General features: G+C 40.8%; 2 protein-coding genes across 6 annotated transcripts in view; one reads left to right on the plus strand and one right to left on the minus strand.

Annotated features, from left to right (window-relative positions):
* The window catches only part of IQGAP2 (IQ motif containing GTPase activating protein 2), a 126455-nt gene that overhangs the window by 82134 nt on the left and 22127 nt on the right, over nt 1-22194 (plus strand). For 3 of the 5 annotated variants that reach the window (XM_075741144.1, XM_075741146.1, XM_075741148.1), the window contains 7 exons: nt 2125-2249; nt 4353-4516; nt 12898-12988; nt 17263-17424; nt 18616-18758; nt 19746-19916; nt 21458-21541. In XM_075741144.1, coding sequence (XP_075597259.1) covers nt 2125-2249; nt 4353-4516; nt 12898-12988; nt 17263-17424; nt 18616-18758; nt 19746-19916; nt 21458-21541 — 940 coding nt within the window. The remainder of the gene's footprint in view (nt 1-2124; nt 2250-4352; nt 4517-12897; nt 12989-17262; nt 17425-18615; nt 18759-19745; nt 19917-21457; nt 21542-22194) is intronic. The other 2 variants (XM_075741145.1, XM_075741147.1) reach the window with 2 other exon arrangements.
* F2RL2 (coagulation factor II thrombin receptor like 2) lies at nt 6621-10897 on the minus strand. The gene is made up of 2 exons (XM_075741149.1): nt 10676-10897; nt 6621-8969 (listed from the first exon to the last, which is right to left on the minus strand). Exons 1-2 carry the CDS (start codon nt 10731-10733, stop codon nt 7882-7884), a joined length of 1146 nt encoding a protein of 381 aa, XP_075597264.1. The 5' UTR covers nt 10734-10897; the 3' UTR covers nt 6621-7881.

Below are 22194 nucleotides of genomic sequence, written 5' to 3' on the forward strand. Positions count from 1 at the left end.
CCACAAGATCATCTTTGGAATGAAGTTGTGTTTCATGCCTTAAGGTCCAGGAGGTCCCTGATAATTACAGTTGACCTTTTTTTTTTTGCTTAAGAATTGCAAAGCTCTGAAAAATATAGCAGTCTTGCTTACTAAAAAGCTGAGTAAAATGCTGTGGCACACATGCATGTTCAACATTACTTAATAGCCTTGGCTCAGCTGCCAGCTGCTTTCACTGCCACATGCCTGACATGTCATAGCCATGTGCTGCTACCTCTGCGCTCTTCTGTGTACCTGCAAAACATATCAGGTAACACTACAATTTGTGAGAGACCTGAGCCCCTAGCATGTGGGGGCATGGACTAGTTCTTGCCTTGTCACAGGTGGTAGAAACCTCCATGTGCCGTTTGAAGGCATTACTAGGCAAAACAGACAGCAGTGGCTGAAGATCTTCCCTGGCAGCCTGGTGAACATGAATCTGAGAGCTGCCCTTGCTAGGTGTCTCACCTGGAAGGTGTCTCCAAGCCATCAGGATAGGAGTAAGAGGCCAGTGGTTTGGTTAGAGGGAGCAGAATGCCATAAGGTGGAGCAAAATTAATCTGCTACTTGGCCTCTGCTAATGTAAAGTGATACTTGTGGGCAAGAGAAGCAACATTATAAATATATAGAAATGGGCCCCAAAGTGACCAAATGCAGAATTTTTGGCCGGTATTACTATGGCCTGTGCCAGTCAATACAAATGAAACACTAGGAATTAGTTGGAGTAGAGACTAAAATAAAATTTTATTAATCCATTACATAAATCTGTGCTGCCAACCATACATTGAATATTGCAGGAAGCTTGGATGGCACAATACCAGAAGGAATAAAGTAGAGTCAGAAAAAGTGCAATGTGGGACATAAACTTGTTAGGAATGTGTTTCCTAGAAAAGAGAATTTAGGGGAAATATGACATAGGTCAGCAAAAGTGTGCATGTTGTAGGGAGGGTTAATAAAAGTTGCTAGTTCCTCTTATAACTTTAGTTTTCATTTTTTTTATGAGAATTGGAGGGAGAAGATTGGATACTATCAAACATCAAGTTTAAAATTTACATAAGGAACTGCTATCTCACAAAACACTTAAATAGGAGGACTTGTTCCTCAAGTACATATAAGATTTTAAATTAAATAGATTAATGGAGCACAGCATTGTTTGCAACTATTAAAGTGATCATAGAATGGTTTGGGTTGGAAGAGACCTCAAAGACCATCTAGTTCCAACCCCCTTGCCATGGGCAGGGACACCCTCCACTAGACCACGTTGCCCAAAGCCCCACCCAACAAACACTTCCAGGGATGGGGCATCCACAAACTCTCTGGGCAACCTGATCCAGTGATACGTAGCCTCTAGCTCAGAAAGCACTTAAATGCAGGCTGCTGAATTCTGGAATGGCAAATCAGAGTGGGAAATGATTATTTTTGCCTGTATTTTTTCTGGCAACTGTTAATTTCTCAGGCTTCTGCTGGAAATAGAAGACAGGTATTTGATTGTGGCAGTTGTATGCTTGATTCAGGAATATGAAAATTATTTAACTTATGTATACCTGAGTTTACTACAAAGGTTTCCAGCTCATCGTGATCTGTGATCCTTCTAAGAAGAGTAGACACAGGCTACAGAGCCTGTGCTTGGAGGACCTTCAGTTGTGGGGAGAGGAGCATGATTTTTTACTCCCTTCTTCTGTCCATGGCCCACTATCCTCCACATGGAAGGAGCATGGTGGTAGCAGGAGGTGCTGCTACCTGATGCTAGGGCAGAAATTCTGGTCTTAACTTAAGGTAGCAAGAAGCTGACCATAGTTTCTCCCAAATTTATCTGTGGTGCCATACAGCAATGTGTATGTTCAGTGTATGTATTACCATCACTCCATGTTGCCAGGAAAAGTGCTCTAAATTAGTGTACAGATCCTGAAATGCATGTGTAGAACCAGCAAGGCAGCTTGCATGTCTGATAATTTCTGGCAAGAGATGAGTTTCTCCAAAATTCATTAATTGAAAAAAAAAAAGAAACAACTAGGTACTAAATGATGGATGATAGAGCTGACTAATTTTTTATGGCAGTGTATCTTCTATATGAAAGACACTTATATATTTTATATCTTCTTATAGTTATGCTGATACACTATTGTCTATTAAGTCAGAGGCTTCATCTCAAGGCCAAGATTATTTAAGCTGGAATGATATCCAGAACTGCATTGACATGGTTAATATGCAAATTCAAGAAGAAAATGAAAGTAAGTAATTCTTCCTCTACAGCGCCTGAAGAGATGATAGTATGGTCCTTGGTACATAAATTTCTGTGCTGAATGGACTTGTACAGACACTTTTCAAGAGAGAAGACCATTAAATAATTTTCAATGCCCATTAGTCTTTAAATGTCCTTGAAGTATTCCTGGTTGTGTTTTGGCTGTCTGAAATACGAAGACATTGTAGGGTGCCTGCCTTCTGCAGTGTTACAAATGCCATGGTTCTGCCCACTTGGCAGTATCTGTCAGCATTTGCACTGGATGGTCTCACTTTGGGGATTTTGCAGAAATTGTAAGCAAAGAGCATATTGGGCAAGAAATTACAAGCAGTGTCCTATGGAAAATTTTTTAATTGTAAATGATTTTCAAGCCCTTGATTTTCACAAGGGACTTGGTAAGAAGTTATGCAGTGCAACCATCTGTCCTGCTCTCCTTTTATGTAAGTTGATTTCCTATCTGAGAGTAGCTTTTTATGCCTACTTTTTCTAATATAAATGGATTTAGAGTTTATTTTTGAAGCTGAATGTAACTGCATTGCCCTAAAAGGGTGGTGGTGTCTTAAATGTGATAGCTGGTCATTTGGGCTTCAAAAATGCTAAAGGACCAAGTTTCTACACTAGATATAGAAGTACGATTTTTTTTTTACTAAAATTTGAGGCTCTCAAGTTAGATCTGATTTGCTGGAGCAAGGGAAGGAGAGGTTGGCATTTGGGAAGCAGTCTGGAGTATAATTTGAGAGCCTTTGTAAGGTGCAGGCTGTTTCCAGGGTGTCACTGATGCATGGTGCGTGTGCCCTTCCTGCACTGCCGTCAGTGTCATGTGTGCTACTGTTTCATTACTGGTAAGAGCAGCTTTATATTACAGAAATACTAAAAATGGATTGTTGCTTCCTAAATCTAGTTAAGTGGTTGCCATGGACTCTTGCAGCTTGCTCACAATGCATGCCATCCGGCAGGGTGGGATGCTGGGCAGCTAATTTGACCGACATAATTGTTCTTTTGTCTGAATCTCTGCGGTCACTAGGATTGAAAGAGGCCTTAAGAAAGGTGGTCTTACATTAGGAGAGCCAGTCTTTAGTACTAAAACAGCTCCACTTGTTTTCAGTGACATTGGCCTCTGCCTGGGACATGGTTTTTTGGGGCAGAGAGGGGAGGAAGAAGGGTGGCCTCTGTTTCCATAAGCAAGCCCACATGTCTGCATGGTCCCTCATTTGTGGTAGCACCCTAGAAAAATTGCTCATTCCCAAAACCTTCTGAGGGTATGGATCCATGACTCCACTAGCTGGGCTGCGGTGGGTCAAGGAGAGACTTGGTGAGAGATGATCTGCTGCTGGCAGGGATGGCATCCCTCACAGGTGGTGGGGAAGCCTGTGGCTGGTGGCCTTCTGCAGTGGCTGCAGGGAGAAAGTACCCCGAGCAGCGCGTTTCAGCATTAGGGCTAGGAAGAAATTGATTTTAAAATGTTGAGACCAGTCTGAAGAAAATGAGTTAGAGGTTTTATGGGACCATGTTATCTGCTGACTGAAGTCTTGAGTGCCACTGGGTCTAAACAATCAAGTGATTTCTCTTAAGGTCAATATTATCAGATTGGTTATTTAAGATAAAATTTAAAGAAATGAAGCTAAGTTGCTGTGTAATGTTGTAGCTAGGAGGTCAGTACGTATGTGTTTGTCCAAGTCAGGGTTTCAAGTTATCTGGTCCGAAATCACTTGAAAATAAGTTTTTTCAGCACTGAGCCAGTATGTAGGTGAACATATTTAGATGTGACACCCAACCTTTCCTTAAAGCTCACATAGATACTCTTGCCCTGAAAGTAGGGAAGGCTGTTTTCCTTTTTTCAGCAAGGATAAAATTTGATTTTTATGAAGAGGTAGATTCAGATGAATAAATAACTGTGGCAGAAAGGAAAACTGTACAACTTAATAGCTTCACAATACTTGTGCTAAAATATTTTTAAATCAGCTGCTGTTGCTGCCTCTGCTTATTGTTACTTGATTTTTCTCTTCTTTATGTCATTGCTTTGTTTGTACCTGATATCGGATAAGTTGCATCTTTCTTTGACTATGTGTTTAATAACTTTTCCATTTCATAGGAATCATTGCAATCGGCCACATTAATGAAGCAATTGACCAAGGAAATCCTGAGAAAACTCTAGAAGCCCTACTGTTGCCCACAGCCAAGCTGCAAGATGTGAGACCAGTAAATGCAAGGCATTATCAGGATGTTCTGCACCACGCCAAAGCAGAGAAATGCAAGGTTAGAGCTTGGACTTTTGCTGTTTGTCAGAACTGAAATGCCATGTCTTTTCATCTACATGTGTGTCCCTGTCGTGTTTCCCGCAATGTTAGGATGAGCTGTGCCAATGGCCTTGAAAGTAAGCCAATGACCACAAACTGGCACTAAGTAATTTTTCACTACAACCTATTCTTACTGGCCAAGGGGATTAATTCTCCATGTATTTATACTAAGATATATTCTGCATGTGTGTCACTACTGATTTGACACAACCTTGCTTATTTTTAATTCTACTAGGTTGCTGTAGCTATTGTAAAATGTGGGAAGCAGCGGCCCTGATGTAGTTATGAATTTGTGCAAGGATCTAGTTACTAGACTGTGTCAGGCAAGGACTTACAATGTGGATGGGAATTGAGGTTTCTGCCAGAAAGGAGCTGTAGTCATGCTGAAGGAGTCATGGTGTTCCTTAACAAACCTCTAGGAAGTACTTTGAGGAGTCTGTTGCTTAAATCTGGTGTTTTATAATGGACCTTTGTACGTATTTCTGTTCTGGCTTTATCTAGCAACAACAAGCTGGTTGTCTTGTGTGTGCCTTCAGTTTAAACCTCTCTCAGCAGGATATGGCTATCTGCTTCCCCAAAAGCAGTGCCCTGGTTAGCATCACAGCTCAGGGAAGCGTAAACAAAGATCAGCCTAACAGCTTGCAGGATGTGACTGAACATGAGATTAGCTAAAGCTACTAGCACAGCACTTAAAATGTCCAGTGCTTGGAAAAGATGCTTAAAATTCACATAATGCTTTCCTAAAGTAACATGGTCAGCCGGAGAAAGTCCCTGAACTTGTAGAAATATCTTCTGGCTATCTTGCCACCTCACCTGTGGTACCTGCTGTGAAACTGTTTCTGCAATCCACTACCAGAGTTTTCAAAAGGCGTTTGCACATCTCAATTTCTTGTTTGGGTTCCCAGGTAAGGGCTGGTTTCACCAAGCCCTGGATCCTGAAAAGCCTCCTCCCTTGCCATGTGTGCTGGGGAGGGTTTAGGGCATGCTGACTACTTTACCTGCCCTGGAAGGGCCAGAGTTGGTACTTGCCTGCAGAGAGTGTCCATGCAGGTGGTGGCTGCGCAGTGCTGGCCCGGGACATGCCAGACCCCCTTTGTGCATGTGCAGTGAGGTGGGATGTCCCCGAGACAGAGACCTACAGCCCACAGACACCCATGTGCCTGCACACCAGCCCTGCCCCAGCTCACTCCTGCTGCTGTGCTCCCTGGGTGCAAACCTGGTGTGCCTGCTCCTGTCCCTATGTGAACGTACTGATAGGAAACAAATGGGCGTCTCCAAGTTTTGGAACAAAAATTGTACAATCTCTTTGAAATTTTCTCATGCAAAAATTTGTGATGTTCCTAGAGACTCCCACTGGCCTTTTTCTCCTGAGGTATTTTGTTTTTGCAGTCCTTTCATAACTACTTAAAACATCTCCTGTAAACAGGAGCTCCCCAAATAAATACTCAGATGCATTATTCTCACTTACTTTCTGTGCTGGTCAATCACATCGTTCTTTAGGTGCAGATATATGATTTAGATTGAACTTTCCTTAAAAAAACAGAGTTTAATAGATAATGCAATATCTGAAGTCTGTCTAATCCCCACTTTTTCTGAGCCCTGTTTATATAGCAGATCTGCCTTTAATTGCATTCAGCATGTTTTAAGAGTGAGCTGTCGTAAAAGGAAATATTTGATTTACAAGGATCAGATAGGTCTGCCTGTGAATTTCCTGTGTTCCCCAGTGTCTGGCAAAACATATGGGTCAAACCTGCTCATTTACTCTAACCAGCCTGCTGTCATGTCCCTGTAGCTGTGATGGCTTTGGGGAAGTAGAATTTGCACCCAAATCTCCCAGTACCTGTTACAGTCTTAAGCTCACATCACACCTACTTGCTCCTTGCTTGAAATTGAAAATGCAATGCTGGAATTTATTTATTCTTGTAATCTTAAACCACAGCTTCTAACAGTTCTCAAGGCTGTTTCAAACCAAGTGTATTCAGGCCCCAGTGAAGAGAAACCCTGTGTTTAGGGAGTGTGTTATGGATACCTGAAAAGTTAAACAGATGTGCTAAACTCTGAAATGGTTCCTGTGTTATTTTATTTTTTGAGTGACAGGCACACTGGTTTTACAGTTAGGTTCACATTTTTTTATTTACAACAGTTTTAAAACATCTGGATTATTTTAAAGTTATCTTTAAAATCTGCTGTTGTGCATATTGAGGGAATGGCGTGATTAAAACTAACTTAAATTAGGAGCCAGAAGAAATTGAAGAAGGAAAGTCTTATTCGGCTGCAAATTCTTTGAAGGCATTTTCCAGGGCAAATGATTTTATTTAAGTAAAGTTTTTTTACAGTACTACTATCAAACTGATGTAAAACACTTTTTCTCATCACTGTCTTACACACTGTACTTACAAATGCCAACCACTGATCTCATTTTGTGGGAAGTTGTACTCAATATATATACGTAGCTTTTGAATTTCTGTAAACATAAAAGCTGACCCTTTACTAATGTGGACAATCAATCATAACTAGCTTCAGTGTTTGTAACACTAGGTATTTCCTGTGAGGATGTGGAAATACAGAATACTACAAAACAGCTTCCCTGCTTTGCTTACCAAGCAAGAATAATACATGCCTGGATTCACACTGATAAGGGTCAGCTCCCAGCAATCCTCATGGTCTAGAGGAGAGCAGGCGCTGACAAAGTGGAAGAACAAGTCTCCAGTGCAAAGCTGGTTAAGCAGCCTCATAGGAGATGCTGCCTTGGAAGTGTCGGACTCCATGTCTATGGCTGTAGATTTACCACTCCTATGGGCACTCTGGTTCTTTATTTCCAACATCCAGGGCAGTACTTGCTCTTGGCTATGTGACAGGGAGCTTCTGCAAAGCTCAACAGCTCCTGGGCACGTACAAAGGGCTTTTACTTGTTCCCATTTCCACTGGGCCAAAAGCTTCCTGCAGTGATTGTGGGCTGAGACCTGATTTGAAGTATTTGGAAACCATGAATGGGCCTAAAATTGTTGTTTGGATATTGATTCCTCCTCTGGTATTCAGAGGCTGTGGTGACTGATATTCTGGTTTCTTCTCCATGGCCATGAAAGTTGTCATCTCAGAAGGAAATGGAGGGGTGGAGCCACTTCCCTGAATCTAAGTACACCAGATGTTGCAATACACATGATAAAATTAGAGCTGGAGAAGTGTATTTCTGAATATATTTTACTGAGATTGTGGGGGTTTTAACACCTTTTAATTTTTTAATTGTTGCACCTGAGGTTTGTGGTGGTCTAGGTTAACACTATACAAAACTGTAATTCCAATAATACAAAAATAGAACTAAATTCATTTTTCCCTGGATATTTTAACCATTGTTAGATAAATATTGGATTGACTTCTAATTTTTGACATCAGAAAATAAAGGAAAGGATCAAGACAACTGTTTAAGCTGCTAAGGCATAAAGCAATTAAATAAAAAGAATACAAGCCATCTGTGTTGTAATAGTAATAGTTGATGTGATGGATAATGAGGATAATATTGCTTGGCACAAAGCAAATAGCAAAGATGGTAAGGATTAAAAGACTGACTTTAACGTACCAGAACCATTCATGAGTCTTGAGTGTTTGTATAATTGAGACATAGCAAAAAACAATAATTGCAAGAGGTATTAAAAACCCAAAGATAGCTAAAGAAACATAGTAGTAGAACTGGAAGGAAGATATTGTTTCACAGGCATTGTGCACATCATGGCAGGTATAAATGCCCAGTTGTTTCACATAATAGCTTTGCTGCATAATGCAAAGTGGGAGCATGTACAAGAAGACGATGGTCCACACAGTAGCACAGACTGTGATGGCATAGGCACGTTTCGGCAGGCTCTTGTAGGTGAAGGGGTGAACGATGGCCACGTAGCGGCTGACGCTGATGCACGTAAGCAGCAGAATAGAGCAGTACATGTTGCCGTAAAACACTGCAGTGGTAGTTCGACACATCATTTCCCCAAAAATCCAGTTGTTCCCATTGATGTGGTACGCTATTTTGAAGGGCAGCATGATGCAGAAGAGCAGGTCTGAAACTGCCAAGTTTGTGTAGAGGATGGCAGTGCACACAGACCGGATCCTGAAGAGCAGCATCCACAAAATGATGGCATTAGATGGTACACCCAATAAAACAGCACTGAGGTAGACAGCGGGTATTAGCTTGTTGCTCAGAGAACCAGTTAGGTACTCCAGCGTAGTGTTGTTCACTTCTATTAAAGTGGAGTCATTTGACTTTTTTGAAGAGCATTTGTGTTCTCTGATATGGATGGTCGTTGTCTCCCCTTCTATAGCGTATGGGGGGATGTAATCGTAGTCTCTTGCTGAAATTCCACGGAAAGTCTTGATAAGAGACACCGTTTTAATTGCAGAGCCATTCAGTGAAAATTCTGAAGCTTAAGAAAAATTAAAATTGTTTAAAAGAGCGAACTACTGGATTAGCAATATAATTCACCTTTAGGTACAGAGAAAAGCAAACATATCCATGTGAAAAGCAATATATGTTTAAAAGATTTGGTGGCATTCTTTTTTGCTTTGAGTGTTCATATCAAATGTACTCAAGGACAATCTTCACCTATTTTGTCATCTCACACCCAACCCTGAAAATTTAGCATGAATTTAGCATTAAGGTGCTCTTTCTGCATTTTTGCATGTTTTCAGTAATCTTTGGCAAAAAATATCAGACATTTGTGTAACGTTTATCACCTGTAGAGGGCTTTTCCCAGTATTAGCAATGTTGGTAACTCATTGTATAAGCAGCAGCCTTGGTCTAGGCTTGATCAGAATTTCCAAAGCAAACAGCAGCACTATCCTTGTCACTTAATGGATAAAACTCATGACTGCGAAAGATGCAAAAAGTGCTGTCTTGCCTATGTCAAATTAGGCAATTGAAATAATGCTTAATTTTTTTGGTCTCACATATCAAATTAATGTTATTCTTCAGCTTCTGTCTAAAGCAAACCAGATCTTTTCAGCTTCTCGTATGTGAGGAAGGGCAGTTAGTCTTGAGAACTGAAAACAAATGCTTGGGCTGATATTAGATTAAATTTATTGGTAAGTGAATAAAACTTCTCACGCAGCAGGAAAATTTTTAGTGAGTAAGTATCGCGAGCATGTGGGCAAAGCCAATGATGCCACTTTTATTAATGCCTGTTCCTCAGTCTTTAGTAGAGAACTTTGTAGAGACATTGACACTTCCAGATGAAGCACAAAATGTGTTCAGAATACTTTCTAAACCCATGTGTTGCAAAATAGATATTGCAGAATGAACAGCTGTGAAGTTAAGTTTGTCATTTAAAAATTTTCTTAGCTGTGTTTAAAGAGACTTCATGTAAAACTTACAGCATGCGTCTTGAAACTGGAATTCAGAAGCAAACTGAAATTTGGATGAAAACCTGTGGGTTTTTCTTTTACCCTTCCATATTGGAATAACATATTTTTATCAATGCTCACTGGCAGACTTACGGTAGAATGTTTTGAAATTATAATGAGACTGCATCCCTTTTAGTAATTTTCTGCATTGTTAATCCAGAAAATGAATTTTAATCAGTATTTAAAAGACATGTCTGCACGCATGTGCGTGTATATATATGTAGTGTATATTTACAAAAAAGCTTTTAAAAATGAGCTTTGTTTGAAAATAACTTTAATTACAGTGAGAAAAAAGTAGTGGGGTTATTTGATCATTTCCTTTGGTTATTTTTGTCACAATAGTTATCTGACTATTTCCTTCTAATAGCACCATCTGTGAAGTCGTAATTCTGTTGAATGTTTTAAAGCAGAAAGAACAAGACACTACAGGTTTAAGATTATCATATCGATACAGAAATACTACAGTGAGGGTGCATCTCCAGTAAGCGCAGAAAGATCCCTTAAATAAAATTCCTCATAGAAAGTGACTGGGGGGGGGTGGGGGGTGGGGGTGGGGGTGTTAAGGTGTCACTGAAATGGAAGAATAAAAATCTGCCTTAAGTGAAACTTCCTAGAGTATAGATTTCTATGATGCATGTACAACCCATTTAAGCTAGTGAAGAGCCAACATTATCAAAAAGCTCCTGTTATTGACTAAAATATGGAATAGATACAGAAAGGGGGGACTCACCTGTTGTGAAAAGACTGGAGGCAAGAGAGAGCAGTCCAGTGAAAACCAGTATCTTCATTGTAGTATGTGAAATCCAGCTAGCCAGACAACTGATGCTGTTCTAGTTCATCTCAAGAGGCTCTTTGTTGGGGGATTTTTTCCCCTTTGTAAGGGACTAAAGAAGGGTCGATCTGTCCCCCAGAAGCATCCTGTAGGCATGAGGTTTATGGTAAGGAGCTAGTTTGTTCTTTGTCTACCACAGCAAGAGGGTGTGACGTATCCAAATATGCACACATGACTCAGTTTCAGCCTCTGCCCAACACAGAGATAAAATTGCTTTACAGCAGCAATTTAACTCCTAATTTACCATGGGCCTGAACCCGATGTGGGAGATTCTATTGGAATTTGTACATACGGATACTTGGGGCAAAAAGGTGTTTTCTGGCAAAATCAAAGGGTGTGTTTAGTAAAGCCTCAAGTGTCTCAGCCACAGACCAAAATGCCATGTTGCTGAACTCTGTACCCCTCTGAAGGAAGAAACCAGCCTTGGAGAAGAGTGTGGTGATCTCAGTTTAGCAAATGTAAAGGTGAAAGCAAGCCACACGTACATACAAATATGCCTTAAGAAAACTGTGCTCTGCTTTGCTTCCTACCCGCAGTTAGCTGTCCGTGCTCCTTCAGTCCGGCTGACGGCTCTACTCAGACAGTTCCCACCCCTCCAAAGCCTGCAGCCTCCTTTAAAACCTTTCCCCTATTTACATCTGCTGTTTTGTTGATCCCTTCCTTTTTCTCTGCCTGGCTTTGTTTTTTGGGGTTTTTTTTTGGTGTGTATTTGTTTTTTTAATTTGAATGCCAAATAACAGCTAGCTTCAGCAGACAAAATTAGCCCAAGTCTTGGTCTTGCTTCCAAGCTAGCGGTGAGGCTCAGCATAAGCTGTACTTGGCTCCAGAGCAGTATTTGTGTCTGTTCTTGTATTTAGTATGTAAAAGCTGGACACCAAATACGGAATTCTTTTCAGTTTCTCAATCCTTTTCTCAAAATTGTCAGCTGTAGTTTGGGAATTTAGTATACACTCTCTCAAGTGTTAACTCTAACTTTCTTATTAGAAAAACTTGTGGTCTGTGTCCACTGTCAGGATATTGCATGACACTAATTGATTTTATTTAGATATTCAGCTACCTTGTTTACATATATGATGCAAACTGAGGACTCTGTCTTTAGGGTTTTTTACCCTGTTTTCTCTTTGTAATTTCTGCGGATAACAGATTTATTGAATTTTTGGCCTTGAGTTGGGTGCAAAACCAGGCATGTTCATTGTGAAGCTCGTTCTTTGTCTTCACTGTTTAGCTTGAGAGAGTTTCTGGTTTTTTTTTCCTGAAATACTTGTGCATATATACTCCTAGATCTTTATCAAATCACTACATTCCAGTTTCTCTCATCATTAGTCTTTTATAGACCTGGCAATCCTATTTCCTCTTTAGAATGAATTTTGTATCCCCACCTACTGGATTAGATTTTAAATGTCACTTTAGCTCCAAAAACCTATTTTCTCAGTTGAAATGTTGGTTTGTCTGTGAACCTGGGCAGCCAGAGCAGGGTTGGTTAGTGGGGATGCAGAGCCCACTTTCCTGCACCTTCTATTTTAACTTGGGTTTAATGCCATGCACTGTTAGCCTGTGGGAAGAGTGAGACCTGCTCTGCTGCTTAATTCCTGAAACATTTACCCCCTGAGCTAAGTCATCATTACTAAGCCTGAGCTGTCTTTCTATGTCAGTTTTTGCTGTTATTTACTAATGTGTTAGGTACTCAGGTGTACATGTGGAACCTTTTCCAAATAAGGGATTCCGAAAGAAAGCCAACTTCCTGCAGTCTTCTGCTTTGTGCTCTTTATACTACTGTAACAGTGCTGCCTCATAGTGTGGTTTTATTTGACACTCAGGTTACTTTGCCTATGCATCATGGAAATGAAAATGTTTCTCGCTCTGCTCAAAATTTTTATTTATCTTTAGCAGGATGGTGTCTTCTATACATGAAAACTTTCAGAGCTTTGTATTTGAACACGAGTTTATTCAAATCAATAAATAGAATATGAACGTGTTTTATTGCTGATTTTAAACAGTCAAATTTTTTAGTGTCCAAGGGCTTCACAAGAGGAGATTCTATATCTGACCTCTATCAGTACGTTCAGACAACTTTTGTTATAATTCAGGCTTTTTCAAGGCTTTTGTCTATCTTTTTCTAGGAATCTCAAGATGAATCAGCACTTCTGTGGCTGGATGAAATACAAAAAGGAATCAGTGATGCCAATAACAATATAAAAGAAGCAGCAATCTGTAAGCATTAACCTGCATCTTCATTGCTTTTTTTTTTTAAGTCTAGAAAAACTGAAATAGGTAATTTATTTTTTCCACTTCAGGAAATTGTGGCAACCCTTTAAATAACATCAAAAGAAATGAATGCATGTTCTTTGTCATACTGAAATTAGGGTGACTTAGATCTCCAGGGATCATGTTGGTTTTATCTAAAGTGGTAATCCTTAAGGCTTGGCTAATAATTTAGTGGATTTGGTTATATAGGTTAAAATCACGACCTGGATTTCTAGTGTCAGTGTATCTTCACATAGCTGGCAAAGAAGGAGGATATGTGAATGAGAAGGGATATGCTGTTCAGGAGCTTAGTTTGCTTGTGTAAGACTAAAATCTTGATGCACGTTATAAGATCAAATTCCTATGTGTTTACAATGTTGCTTATTCCTATTTCATTATAATTCCTTTTATTAAGTGCTAACAAACAAAGGACAAAAATGAGGAACATACTAACTTTAAAAGTAGTGTAAAAAGAGCACTCAGACTTTTTGGAGAAGTGCATGCTCTTCCAATTGTGTAAAGAGGAGGAAATTTGTAGGAAAAATGCTGAGGCTTATCCTGTCAGGGCATTGTGTACCAGATGCAGTCAGTACCTCCTATCAAAGTTTAGATTGAATTTAATAATTTCAGAAAAATATTCATAACACATATTAAACTTTGGCAAATAATGTAGAAGCAAGTGTAGCTGGGTGTACGGGGCATGCCGGAGAGCACGGTGGCATCCCTGCCTGTGCCTGTGGCCAGCGCGGACCAGCCGAGGCCGTCAGCTTGTCAGCGGGTATTGGTTCACCTTCTGCTTGACTTGGCTTTGGGTGAGTCAGTGTCACCTTCTTTTGCACCCTAAGAGCTTGTGAATACAACTGCTGAAGTCGGTGCATTCCTGCAGCGCTGCGTTGAGCCGTCGTTAGCGCAGTGCGGCAGCCTGTTTACTTATAGGCAGGTTATGTCAGTAGTTAGTGCTGGGTAAGCTGGGGGTGGGAGAAAACACACACAGCTAGCTATTACAAAATCTTCTATGCCTGCTACAGAAACATTGCATTTAAGGTTAGTGTTACTTCAGAATTTATTTAATCAATTAATACAGTCTTAAGGTAACCAATCAGATACAGTGAAGACACTTGAAGTATTTTCGGAGGTCATGAATCTGCAGTGAAAAGCACCTGGCTTGAGTTTTCTGAGACGGGGTCAGACGCAGACACATTGTCTGAACCGAGCCCTTGTACTTAGGAGTGCTGATACCTTCTTTTGTGGACAAAACCAGCTTCCCATCAATGCCACCCAGAGGCATGAGGAAACATCTGAGCACACAGAAGGGAAGGAAATGCATAGCTTGGATATAAATTAAAGCTAAAGAGGGACTTGAAAACAGCCTTGTTTGTGTCCACTGATCTAAAAGCATTAAGAATACATCTCATAAATGGCCTGCAGATATTGGCACAGCACTAGCCAGATACCAATACCATACAATGCTGGTGATGATAGGCCACTGCTCCATCCACTAGCTAGTTGTTGTAGTAAAATCTTTTAATATAATTTATTTGTAGCAAATGCACAGCTTTTCACAATCAAGTATGACCACCAGAACTGTTTCAACAAGTCACTTGTGGAAATAACTACTATCTCCTGTACTCTGCCCTCTGGGTTCAAAGGAAGCAATGTCAGCACAGCACATTCTTTAGAAGAGCTCTAAGGTTTTGCAGTTAAAAACTGAGATTTAAAAATTTCCCCACGGCACAGAATCTGATACTTCCTATAACAAACACATCCTGTCTCAGGAAGTTAGCATGTTGTGTTCACGTAGACTAAACTTATGATCACAACTTCGAAATAAACTTTTATTTTGATCCCTCTGAGATGCTATTTTTGAAAGGCAAACAACTCCCCCACATCCCACTCCAAAAATTTTGCAAAGCATCAAACTTTTATTTTTCAGTCAGAACAAAGTGTATTTTTGAGACTGCTGCAGGAATGGCAATAAATTAAGAGAGGGCACTGACAGCTCTACTGAAACAGTCTTGATCCCTTCCAAACTAATTTTTATAGCTTATATAAATATTAAATACTACAGTATAAAAATTTTAAAAGGCTTTTACAGACTCTCTTCCCTGTCAGTCAAGGAGCCTGTATCTTCATTTGGGAAAACAGCAAATGCTGGTGCACTTCCTAATTCTTAGTGGTGTTTGCTGTGCAGTTTGCATCACTTTGCTTCACTACTTGAATCAGTTCAACCATTGTACTCCCTATCTAAGTGGAGGACAGAATGAGATTGGCCAAATACTGGCTGCATAGCCTTCAGGAATAGACACCAATACTGACCTTAGTCTTACACGGGAAGAGTCCATCTGTCAAAGCAGCATCTGTCATGAGTCCGTGTTACAGGACAAAGCTGATCTTTGCCCCTGTTGAGAGTTCAGGCTTATCACACCAGACAGCTTCATATTTGTATATCATAGCTGTTTGAAGGGAGGATGGTCATGGAAGTGTGTCGATCTGGTAGTGGCATCCCAACTGCTGCAGAAGCAGACTGGAGCCCACAGTTCTCCTGCAGCTGGGGATGCCTAAGCTCTGTGTAGCTTATAATTTTACAGGGTTCACATAGCCCTTCTTTAGAGCAACAGCCACAGTATTAATTGCTAGCACTTCAATAGAAAGGAATAATTTCTGTTGAATTGGGTTTTTTCCCTTCTAAACATTTTTCTTTCATTTTACTTCAAAAATAAAGGCATAATTAATTAAAAGATGAGAAAAAGCCAGGCAGCAGGTAATGTGTGGCTTCACAGTTTTTCCTGCTTCCTCGCTGCTGAGGCTGGATGCCTGGGCATCACAATATCACAGCTGTGGTACAAAGTCATCCTCCTTCTCATGGGGAGCACGTTTGTGCTTGGCAGGGATCTGTTTCAAAGCACAGAAAAATAGCAGGATGCTATCTGGTAGAAATCCAGACGATGGTGGTGTGGTGTGCATTCACTTCATTTCTCAGCTGGCTGCCGATGTATTTGGAGTTTGATCTGTTGCTGTCTAGCCAAAGCTATCCATTCCACCTTAGTCAAACTAACCACAAAGAAAAACTGTTTCTCTTGCCGAACACCCTCCTGCTAGCTCAGTCTCATGCAGTGCCTCCTGTATGTAGGCTTTTGATACTGAGCCTTCTGGGTCAGCTCTGTGTAGACAGAGCACTGAGTGTGGGGAGGGACCGTTCTGTATTGATCTGGACATACACAACGCAAGGAAAAGTGGTGTTGCAGCGCGAAGCACAGCTGTGGGATGCAAAGGTAGCCAGGTTCACTTAAGCCAGTATATAACGTATATGTTCTAGCCACATGTCTATTCACTTGTTCCTCTGTGCATGGATCTTGAATTTAGATGTGAAGGAACACCATTAAAGACCAGAGCAGCAGTTTCTAAAGCAGCATATGCCCCTAGTGTGTAAGGCACTTTGAAGCGTTGTGTGCTGCTACATGCTGTCAAGTGTGTTGGTATCAGCTCCTTCGGTGATGATGGGACCTGCACAAAGCACAGAATGCATAGGAAGTCCTCAATCAGAGTATGGGTAATGTCGCGTAACCTCATAGTTTGAACACGCTTCACAGCATCACCTCTCAGGGCATTTTATGTGCCCTGGAAGCAAAAGCTGCATCTCTGCAAACTCAAGGGCATGAATTTGCTGCATCAGCTTTAAACAAGCTCCCAGGGGGTGAGGACAAGAAAGGGTCACTTCAGGATCCCAACTAGGATGCTGTTAGTGTTGCAAGACTTTGCTCAAGGCAATCAGGTTTTATTCCCATTTTGTACAGTAAAAGTGAATGTTAAGGTTTACAGCTTGTAACCTAATGACTTCATGCATCTCTAGAAGTCTCCCAAGTGATCAGCAGATGACGGCCTGTCTGTTGGGGGGGCGGGGGGGCAGTACCTCCCACCCACAACCCTTGCCCTGGTGTCATCTGGTGTGCCACTTGATGGGGGAGCAGCTATGCCCTCAGACCATTCTCAGTTGTGCTGTGGTTTTACCCCAGCCTGGGCAGAGTGCGCGCTTTCTGTCTAACAAGCTTGCTGTTCTCTGAAATACTTGTCCTTACAAGCATGAAGGAGGCTGCAAACGGGTGAAACACTGCATTGCTGTGTATGCCATGCTGTCTGTGTGTGCCAGCCTTAGAAGTCCGTTGTCAAAGTTGCTGGAGGCTAGAGTCGTGGGTACGTAAAGTAGAAACCACTTAATTTTCTGTGTTATTATTTTACCCTAGTGGCTGTTGGAACATCAGTGATTAACAAGAGCTTGGAGAAGGGTGAGTCACAGCCAATCCTGATGATACTGCAGTCCAAGTTTGGATTACGTGTCATTCCTGAGTGTGCTGAAACCTACTTCAGGAACCTCTCTGAAGCCAAGAACCTGAAAACTAGAGAAGGTAAAAACCTTCCTGAAAAGGATAGTTCCACATGTCTGCATCACTGAGGCAACTACAAAACTAGCACAGAAGGCTTATGTAGAATCACTGTAAACTAAGGAAGACAGTTGCTGGTTTTAAATCTTTTTAGAAACATTATACTTGCCCAAGTGCTTTCTACGTGATACTGAACTGTTGCACATATCCAGACCACAGTCCGTGCTGAGAAACAAGTCTAGCTATTTCCAGAGTCTAGCTAAGACTGTCTCGAGTCTCAAATTAGCCTCTGAGTGAATTTAGGGCACCTTCACTGACTGTCAATAGACTAGTCCATCCTCTCAGAAAACCATATTACTCTGATATTTTTTTTGTTAGCTGACGCGGGGAAGGGTTAGGCTGCACACTTCAGCCTTATGCGTTACTGTCAAAGACCAATCCAGGCTCTACCAGAGTGTCCATAGCCCATGTATAGTCCCTGTGTGCTGCCAGAGCAGCAGGTATCGGCAAAAGCTGGGGCTACAATCTGCCCATAGCAAGATGATGGGAAGTTTTGTCATGTTAGAGCTGCAAGCTGGCCACAGCTAATGCAGACAAGATTTTTTTTTTAAAAAGTTACCGTCAGTGTAGTACACTCTTACAGTAGATGGGCATGTTTCATCCTGCAACATGAGTTTTGAGAGGGCATTTTGCACAACTGACCTTATCTGCTTTACCTTGTGGCCTTTTGTCCATGAGGAAATGAGGCTTTTCCTGCCTGTCAGGATACAGCCTTGTTTACAAAAGCACTAAACAAGACAATGAAGTGGATATAGGAAATGTCCTGTATAAGCTAAGTGTCAATAAGGCCAGTGTTTGGATAGAAGACAAGAACAACATATTTTATAAATGCAAACTCAGTTCAACTTATGTGAGTGATGATGGAAGATGTAGCGCGCGCTGTTTCAGAAGCAAGCACTAACTTGGCGCGTTGGGGTTTGGAGAAGCTGGCAGATCTGTACTAACCTCATAGCTGTTTCATTCTAGAACAATGATCCTGATCCACCTAACAGGATGTTCTGAAAACATCCTTACTACAAACTAGCCCAAGAAATTTAGTGACTTTGCATGTAAAATGGCTTCATAGCAAATGCAGAGATGGGAAATGGGAACAGAGATCTGTAATTTATCAGTAACAGGGCACAAATGTGTACTAATTGTATGTATTGCTTTTAGATTCTAATGAAAGTCCATGGATTAAACTTGTAATGAAAAACATGTATGATTACTATTACAATGCGGAAACTGAGGAAGGTACCTGCGTTGCCCCTGAAGGAATTGTACCAAAAACTTCATGGCTAACTGGTGAAGAAATCCAGGTAGGTGGCTGAACACTTGCTTTTATTGCAAATGCAGCATAAACATTTAACAGAGAGCGATAGCAAGACATGGTAATATCAAGGGGAAAAGCTGTGCTGGGTGAGACTGAAGAGACTTTAGTTCAGTATCTGCTTCTGGCAATAGCAGTAGCTAAAGTCTAAGCAGAAAGCGATAGCACAGCTTCCTGTCTGATGTCTGACAACGATTCAGGGACTTCCTAAACAGATGTTACAGCATTCCTTTTAATGGCTGCCAGTAGACACCAATGGAGGAAAGCCTGATTGCTTTCATATCCTTTTATATTTTTTGGACTTCACATTGGCCTATGACAAGGAATTTCATGATGTATTTGGGGGCAGGTGGAAGCACCTTTTTATGTTTAAATCTAATTACCTGACAGCATTCTTCTATCTACAATAGGACGAGTGTGACACTTTAACTCCTTTACTATAGAGGTTTTGCATTAGCATGAAACATAACTTAGAGCAAAGTAGATCATGCAAGCTTCTGTGCAATTTGTTTTTTATTCTGATGTAGCCCATCTAGGTTACAGGTTTACTCTGCTGCACAAACAGCTCAAGCCACAGTGTAGGTCCTTCAGAAATTCGAACAGTAGCAATACTTGACTGTGCTTCTCTATAGAGATCTCCCTGATTCAGTTAGTATTTCTAGACGTCTGACTTATATCAAAACCTTGTAAGTATTAGGAAAGCAGAACTCTCTTAAAGTATAAAAAAAATCTTCTCTTAAAATAGCATATCCATCTGAATAACTGAGGCTTGGAAGGAGTTCAGCTACCCTTGATATAAAATTCAGTGGTAGCAAAGTAGCTCTTCCTTCATACTGATAAAATCTCGGGGTAAATCAGGGGGGCTTGGATGAATGTAAGCTGTACAGATGATGGAGAGAATATAGACCAAACTCCAGGATGTTTTTGGCTTGAAGTTTTTTGCTTTTAATGAACTTTTTCTATGATCTCTTAACAGAGCATTGTTGGGCAAGTTACAGCAGATTACAATCGAGAGCAGCTGTGGCTTGCTAACGAAAATCTAATTGTTCAACTGCAAGCCCAAGCAAGGGGATTCTTAGTCAGAAAAAATTACCAGGAGAGAAAAGCATACCTTCAAAACCAGGAACCATCTGCTGTCAAAATACAGGTATTGTTCTAGAACAAGAAGGTAACATGGTTTGGGCAACTTTCTGTGTGTGACAGGTGATGTGGCTGATTTACTACCACTGACAAAATTCTCAAATAGGTCTGTCTCCCTGTTTTCATTAGCAGCAGTTCAAACTTCTACACCTGAAATATGTTCCTGTCCTCACTGGAGAAATTGTGCATTTAAATAGCAAATACCCAGTTTTAAAAGAATGGATTATATCCACCTGCAGTCTAAGTTATTTCAGTGAAAGAAGCTCAGAAATACATAGCCCTGTCTTTATTCTGAGGTGCTCAGGTTTTGCATAGTCCACCTAACTATGCAAGTACAAGATCAGAAGATATTTGTTGGGTATTGAAGCAAAAATTCCTTGGCAAAGCACGACTTATGAGAAACATTCCTTTCTAGACTATCCCCAGTTGGAAGTGGTTTGCCTCTGCTCCATGAAGTCATAGCTGGGTAGGGTGTGGCAGCTGCCCTGGTGTTCTCAGGCTCTGGCAGTATTTCTTGGATGTCTTCAGTTTGCTGAACTCTGAAAGGAATATAAAGGAAACTCTCTGTCGAGGGTGTGATCGCTGACAGATGCGTGCACGCGGTTTTTAAATGGTGAAATAGCCATCTCCTGGTAGAAGCAATTTATTCCAATCTTAAAAAACAATCAATCAACCACCACCACCCAAAAAATTATAGAAAAATGTAAAACTGTTTTTTTTTAAATCTATAGTAACTTAATTTAACAATTCATGATGATAAATACCTTTACCACTAGCAGCTGTCATTGGGATTGGCTTTTCATTTTCTGTCATGGTGTCTGAGCCCAGTAAATTACTGTACTGTTCTTTGAGGAATTCAGGGTCTGTGAACAGGTTCAAAACTATAAAGAAATGTAGGTAAAGTTGTTCTCTGATTGTTTTCTATGTGCATTAAAATAGAAATTACTTGTGAAAAGACAGCAAGTAGAGGACAAGGCTGGTGTCACTGGCTGGATAAAGATGAAAGGCAAAATATGGTAAAGATGGTGAGAGTATCTGTGTTATTCCTGTCATTGCATTCCTTGCCAGAAGTTTGCTTCTGAGCTAGTAAAGGGAGAGCCAAGTGAGGGAATGGGAGGTTATCTGTTGTACAAGATGTTCCTGAGTGACTCTGGAAGACCAGAGGCTTGGGAAGGAGGCTAGGCCAAGAACAATGGGGGTCCAGCTAGGAAGGGCACAGCTTTTGGATGTAATGGGCAAGAGCTGGCAGAGTCTTCCCATTGACTGGGATGCTAAAGGATGTGGATCTACTGGTGATAAGGGTAAGGATGGCTTTGGAGGAGGAAACGGCATTGGACAACAAAGGGTTTTTACTGTTTGTATTGGCCAAAATTAACATGAAATGTATCAGGGCACCTTAAAAATAAGGAGGCAAGCTTACTTACACCTTAGTTAAAAAGTTTTTCTCTGAAAGATAAACACTGTTTATGATTTTAGTGCATACATGCAGATTTTAAAAAATACTAGTTTCTTATTAGTCTGGTCTGTCTCCTGCCTTTTATAAAACAGGCTTTCTGGAAAGGATTCAAACAAAGGAAAAGTTATGTTGACAGATTAAGGGTCCTTCAAGACAATGTTGCTGCTATTGTTAAGGTAAGATCCCACTGTGTTTTGGGTCTGAGTATACTTTATCCCTTGGCTTGGTTCACCACCACCTGGGAATAAGAGACAAGGAACACAAACTGGAAGGACTTGGGCTCCAGAAATTTGCATGGTGTTGAAAATTGTTTAGTTGACAGCTTAAATAAATTGCTTCTTGGAAGCTCTGAGTTTGACTTCTATCAGGCTTTGCTGAACTTGAGTGGTTCATTATGGAGACTTCCTTACGCTTCCCTTTCTGTAGTATTAAATTAGAAAATATTCGAACTGACAGTGTGTTATTTCATTAAAAGCTGTCAAATCCATCTGCCTGAAGTGCTCACTTTTCTGAGATGCTAATGGGATACTATGTCATGAGTAGATTGCAGATGGGATATTGATCTCCTGTCTCTGAAGGAAACTTGTTTATGACTGAGAGCTGAGACTTGAAGGTAGAAATGACTTCTAAAGACAATGCTACACACAGGTGGTAAAGCCCTGAACTCAACTTGCTATTTCAGTCAAAGCCCATATTCTGGTCATCAGATGGTAGGAGCCCAGTGGTACAGTCCTCTATGGCCCCGAGCATGTGAGAACAGCATGCCTGCAGAAGAGGACTGCCAGAAGCAAGTTTAAAACACACGCACATGGAACAGTTTCTGTAGTGT

The sequence above is a fragment of the Balearica regulorum genome, chromosome Z (assembly GCF_011004875.1).
Source record: "Balearica regulorum gibbericeps isolate bBalReg1 chromosome Z, bBalReg1.pri, whole genome shotgun sequence".
Classification (NCBI taxonomy): Eukaryota; Metazoa; Chordata; class Aves; order Gruiformes; family Gruidae; genus Balearica; species Balearica regulorum.